General features: G+C 39.2%; 1 protein-coding gene across 1 annotated transcript in view; it reads left to right on the top strand.

Moving 5' to 3' along the window:
- Positions 1–6051, top strand: part of ttc3 (tetratricopeptide repeat domain 3) — a gene marked incomplete in the record, with an annotated part of 26510 nt that overhangs the window by 7857 nt on the left and 12602 nt on the right. The window contains 12 exon segments of the mRNA XM_014026261.1: positions 220–329; positions 405–531; positions 624–746; positions 834–935; positions 1011–1103; positions 1186–1250; positions 3247–3386; positions 3499–3819; positions 3894–4169; positions 4245–4288; positions 4382–4438; positions 4507–4586. Of these exon segments, the coding sequence (XP_013881715.1) occupies positions 220–329; positions 405–531; positions 624–746; positions 834–935; positions 1011–1103; positions 1186–1250; positions 3247–3386; positions 3499–3819; positions 3894–4169; positions 4245–4288; positions 4382–4438; positions 4507–4586 (1538 nt within the window).

Here is a 6051-nt window from a genome sequence, read left to right as displayed (position 1 = left end):
AAATAAAGTCTAATGTTACAACTAATCGGGGATCCCTTTAATAACCTCTGAAATTATTGATATTATCTGATATGTTTTTATTGATATTAAACACGTGTCTATGGTGATATATATTTATATCGTTGAATTATCTCAGCCCTAACTGTGGTGTTTATGATGGAAAATAAGGTTCGATGTTAAATCTGCTGCTTTCACAACATCCGTCCTTCTCGAACGCAGGAACTCGCAGAAACGGAGAAACTTCTTGAAAAGATGAACGGCTACGAGGAGCGGATGTTTCAGTGTCTGGTTTGTTACGCTGCTGGTCGAGTATTTCTCAGACAAAACAGGTAGAGAAGAATCCGCTCACGTCTGCTGTTTGAAGTGATGCAACGTGGGTCACGTTTTTGTTTGTTTTCTAACAGGTTTGTGGTCGCTCTGCAGCAGTTTTCAGATTCTTTACAAATGGTGAAAAATCAAATAATGCCAGGTAAACTCACCTGGCCTTTAACTAAAGAGATCGTCAAAGAAACACAACCTGAATACTTTAAGGTGGGTCCGGTTTTTATAAAGTATTAAACATTTTGTATTCATGAAGCTTTTAATGCATCAGGTTGACTTTTAATTTATTTTAATTTTTAAAGGAAATTTTGGAGCATTCTATAGAGTTGTGTAAATTTCCTCCTCCTCCTGATGCCGTTTGTCGTCTTGAAAAATGTCTTTGCCCTTTGAAACCTGAAATCTACCTAACCGACCCAGATTTTAAGGTAAATTCAGTTGCTTTGAATGTTTTTAAAACATGAGTTCTTCTCAGGCTCGGGGAGTTTTCCAACGTGTGCTCGTGTTTTCCTCAGGGTTACGTTCAGATGTGTTGCTGTCAGAGCTGCAGGGTGGAGTTTCACATCAACTGCTGGAAGAGTCTGAAGACCACACGTTTCTTAGAGAAGAGTGAAAAGGTTTGTTTTAGGTTATTTCTCTTCGTAAATGCCTCTGTATGTTTTCTGTCATCATGTTTTATGTTTCTGTCGCAGGACATCCTTCATGAAAAATGTTTGACTCCCGACTGCATCGGTAAAATCTGTAGTATCAAAATCTTTTGTCCAACGGGTTTGGTGAAATGTAAGGTAGGGAGAAATCTCTAAGAATTAAACTTTAATGATGAAAAATGAGATGTTGGTGTTGACCCGGATGTTTTTGTCTTTTCAGTTTGAAGCTGCCATCAGTAAACCGCAAACAGCAAAAAAACCAAAAGTGACTCAGAAATGTTCAAGGTGAGACAGAAGCTGAGGAGGAAACAAATCTTGATTCAAAAGTCTCAGGACACCCTTTTATTTCAGAAACGAACAGGGAAAATAAAATATTAGAATTCCCCAGCAAGTAGTTGATGAGGGAGCCTGTTTGGCAGTGATTTTGAAAGCTGCCATATTGGATTCAGAGCTAGTTTTTCCAATGTGAGAGTGGTCATGAAGACCAGAAATTGATTGTCACAATCAGATAAACACATCTGGTCAATCCGTTTCTGAGAAATCTTTGGTCTTTTGATACGCTACCACATTCCCAGTAGGAAAAAAGTTGACAATAGCTGCGTTTCCATTGCAAATGTGCACAAAACTTTGTCGATATTCTGTTAATGTCAAAAAACACAGTTTCACAACTGCAGTGTTTCCATTAAGAAATGCTATTAAAGTCACGCGTGAATATGTTTGTTCTCATGATAAGTCATTACAAACATGGCAGCGATGGATGTAAACACATAGCATGTTGCTACCACGACACTAGCGCTCATCATCAGAGGAGACGTCGGCGTCTTTTATCGAGGCTTTCGAGCGACAGGCCCCTTATACATGGGAGCGGCTACGTATGCTGTGTTTTTGGGAAATTGTAGTTGGTGAGTTTACTACTTTCTTTTACTACTTCTGTGATATTACTACTACTTTTACTTCCTGTTATCTTCTTCGTTGTCGTCTTTTTTTGCCAGTAGGGCCCCACAGACCCACAGTTGATCATGTGACTCCTGTGATGCAAAAAAGGTGTTTCCATTGCAGTTTTGCGAAAAACACCAATTTCAATACGGCCGAAAAACCTCCTCATCCTGGTGCAAAAACATTTTGTCGAAAAATGTAATTTTTTTCGAAATTGATGTGTTTCCATTGAGCACATTTACTTTCGAAATTCTAAATTGCGCATTTTCATGGTCAGTGGAAACACAGCTATTGATCCAAAATGGCAGCTTTCAAGATGGTGACCATGTTTTGGACTCAACCTCCATTTATTTCATTTTCCACTTTCTTTCTGAGATAAAAGGATGTCCTGATACTTTTGACTCACTCTATTTTTAAACAACCATATGTAATTGATTTTACTGTTAATGGTAAGGTGTACCATAGAGAACCATCTATAGTAAGGCTGTAATGAAAATGTCTTGTCTTTATGACATAAATGAAAATCTTGGATGGAAATTTAAAAAAAAAATCAATGAGGCTCTGAGCTGCAAATCTGATCCGACACAAGCTGTGTTTCCATTCACCATGAAAATGCACAAATTAGAATTTCAAAAATAAATTTGCTCAATGGAAACACGTCAATTAAAAAAATATATTACGTTTTTCGACAATGTTTTTGCGCTAGGATGAGGTGGTTTTTCAGCCGTATTGAAATTGGTGTTTTTCGTAAAACCGCAATGGAAACACTTTTTTCACATCACAGGAGTCACGTGATCAACAACCGGCTGTTTCTACTGGTGAAAAAGACGATGATGAAGAAGATAATAGGAAGTAGAAGTAGTAGTAATATCACAGAAGTAGTATAAAATAGTAAACTCAGCGACTACAATTTGCCAAAAACACAGCATACGTAGCCGCTCCCAAGTAGGGACTTGTCTCTGGAAAGCCTCGATAAAAGACGCCGACGTCTCCTCTGATGATGAGCGCTAGTGTCGTGGTAGCAACATGCTATGTGTTTACATCCATCGCYGCCATGTTTGTAATGACTTATCATGAGAACAAAYGTATTCACGTGACTTTAATAACATTTATTACTTAATGGAAACACTGCAGTTGTGAAACTGTGTTTTTTCGACATTAACAGAATATCGACAAAGTTTTGCGCACATCTGTAATGGAAACACAGCTACAGATTGATGAGGAGTACAGTTTGTTAAACCTGAGGAGATTCAGTTTTTTTCTTAGGATTCTGTTATTTTTCACTTGATCTAATCCTTTAAGTAATAAGTTGTATTTCTGGTGTTCTTTGTTTTTCTTATTTTAGTCTAAATAAATTAAAATCAAAAGAGGAGCAGAAGTTGAAAAAGAAACAGTATAATAAGCCGTTATTTCAAGATATACAGACCATCGACGTGGAGATTCTGCAGCAGAGCGATGACTCTGGATCACACAGTCAACAAAAAGGTTGTATAAAAAGTATAAAATATTTCTGAAAGTGTCTGAGTGACGATATCTGCTGCAGTTTTTGTTTCCCAGAGTAACTTAACCAAACATATCTCTTTCTGTCGTGTTTCAGCCTGGTTGGTGTACAGAGATCCGGTTCTCCTGCAGATCAACCAGAACATGGACCTCCTGAAGGAGGAGAAGGGTCTCCACATTTCTGTGCTYGTCGGCGGTCTGAAGCCCTGGTTGGAGCTGGACTTGTTGAGGCGGAACCAGATCGCCGAGAGGCTGCTGAACTGGCAGCWGGAGCCACTGGAGGCTTTGGGTCAGGCTGTGGAGCTGCTGCTGGAAAGGAAGAACCGGGTTTGGGCTCGTGTTTTTATCCAACAGCTCAGCAGCTGTGTGGATATTAACCCCAAACTGAGCAGCTGGGCCTCTCAGCTGAACGACACAGGTCAGTTTTTATTCTATGCTAAAGCTTTGAAAATCTGCAGCCAGTTGAAATCTGACCGGCTGCTCTCCGATCAGGTCTGAACGCCGCCCGGACCTTCATCAATCAGCACGCCGAACACCTGGAGCAGCAGGACCTGACTCTTCTGCTCCACTTTGAACCWCTGAAGGAGATGATTTTAGAAAAGCTCAGCGCCATACCAGAATTTTTTTCAAGCACTGGCTTGACTGTGACTGAATACCTAAAGCAGGCTCCGACTCAGGACATGAGGCTGTTTATCTGGACTCTGGAGGAGTATAGGGACAACTATGTGTCTTGTCACGCCATACTGGATGAATATTTTGATATGATGGGTGGGTATTTTGACTTGATCYAGTGTCTGATTCTTAAACTGTTGAGTGGTTGAACTCCTTGCTTTTGTTTCTCAGATGGACATTGCTCGGTCTTAAAAAAGTCTGATGAAAATGAAAATGTGAGTGATTTTTAAAACACTTATTTTCGCTCCTGTTGTGTTGCTAAAGATGATTTGAGTTGTGAAAACTTCTTGGCATGTTTTTTGTTTCAGAATTCTTTGAGGACTAAAAGTAGAGGCCGAAAAAGCAGGAAGCAGAAAGAGCAGAAGGTAAGAATTTCCCAACTGTTTTTTTTTTTAAGTTTTATATGTAATCACTCTGATTTATTTGTTTGTAGGATGTAATTGTTTTGTCTGGGATGAGAGGATTATCGGCGAGAGAGGAGTGGGACCAAGGCATTTTTGAAGATGACTCTTTGTAAGTTGTTTTCACTTTGTTTCAGACATTGATGGAAAGTTTCATGTCAGCCGTCTGAATGAGAAATGCGTTTGAAGCACTGCTACAGTTTATCTCTAAAGTCAGTCAAAACTAACTCGACTCTGAAATTTGCTTTTATTTTTACTCTGATTTAATCAAAAATAATAGTTTTGTTGTGTCCTTGGGCAAGATATTTCCCTGCCTTTCTGTTGTTGGTCAGATGGTCTGGTTGTAAGTCAGTAAGTAAGTGAAGTTTTATTTATAAAGCGCCTTTCACAGAAATATATTCACAAGGTGCTGTACAATCATTAACAGTATAAAAATGGTCAAAAGAATAAAATGAAACAGAAAAACATAATAAAACTTAAGCTATGAAAAACTGAAACATCAAATCAAGAAATTAATTTCTAAAATTGTAAATCAAACACAAGGTCAATGCAGTTCAAAATATACAATAATACAAACATAATGAATTCGGGAGAGAAAAATATGGTGTAAGTCAATAATAAAACACAGATGAGTGAGCATGTACAGTGGAGGTAGGCTGGCAGTAATGGTGAAATGGTTAGCTAAACACGAGAGAAAAAGTGAGTTTTTAGGAGTGACTTGAAAGAGACAAAGTTATCAAGGAAGCGCAGATTAAAAGGGAGTTCATTCCAGAGCCTGGGGGCCACAGAGGAGAAGGACCGGTCACCACGGGTCTTAAAGCGAGTGAGGGGAACCATAAGGAGATGTTGATCCTGTGAGTGGAGGTCTCGTTTGGGGTTTTAAGAGGAAATGAGACTTTTAATGTATTCTGGTGCTTGGCCATGAAGAGCTCTGAAAGATGGTCTGGTTGCACTGGTGCATGGCAGCCCCGCCTCTGAGTGTGCCCCAGGGCAGCTGTGGCTACAGTGTAGCTTACCACCATCAGTGTGTGAAGTAGGGCTGGGTAAAAACATCGATTTAATCCATCTTGGATAAATTTCATTTAAATTTTGGAAAGTCGATCCACAGGGCATGAGATGGATTTTATTTATTTTTCTTCTTCTCCCCCATAGCATGTGTTTGAGGCGCGTTTATGTATTTTGTGTCACTCCTGGCTTGCCGTATGTTTACATTCGATTGACGTTCAGTGCTAACGTTAGCTTCTGACAACAAGTTGTTTAGGGCAAAACAGAGAAACTAAGGAATCATTAACTACCAGCTAACTCTGCAGAAATTAAAGATAACAGATCATGACTACTTTTGTTTGCAAAGATATGCGCTTGTATGTGGTAGCAGAAACAAAGACTTGGAGCGGCTTGTTGAGGTGCTCGAACCAAAATGACCGTATGTAAACATCTGACTGAAGCTGTTCTCCTCAGCATGTACAGTGGTTTGCAAAAGCATTCATACCCCTTGAACTTTTCCATATTTTGTCACATTACAACCACAAACATAAATATATTTCACTGGAATTTAATGTGAAAGACCAACACAAAGT

This window comes from Austrofundulus limnaeus, unplaced genomic scaffold (genome assembly GCF_001266775.1).
Source record: "Austrofundulus limnaeus strain Quisiro unplaced genomic scaffold, Austrofundulus_limnaeus-1.0 Scaffold538, whole genome shotgun sequence".
NCBI lineage: Eukaryota > Metazoa > Chordata > Actinopteri > Cyprinodontiformes > Rivulidae > Austrofundulus > Austrofundulus limnaeus.
Note: the sequence above shows the minus strand (reverse complement) of the source record. Positions and strands in the feature narration are given on the sequence as shown.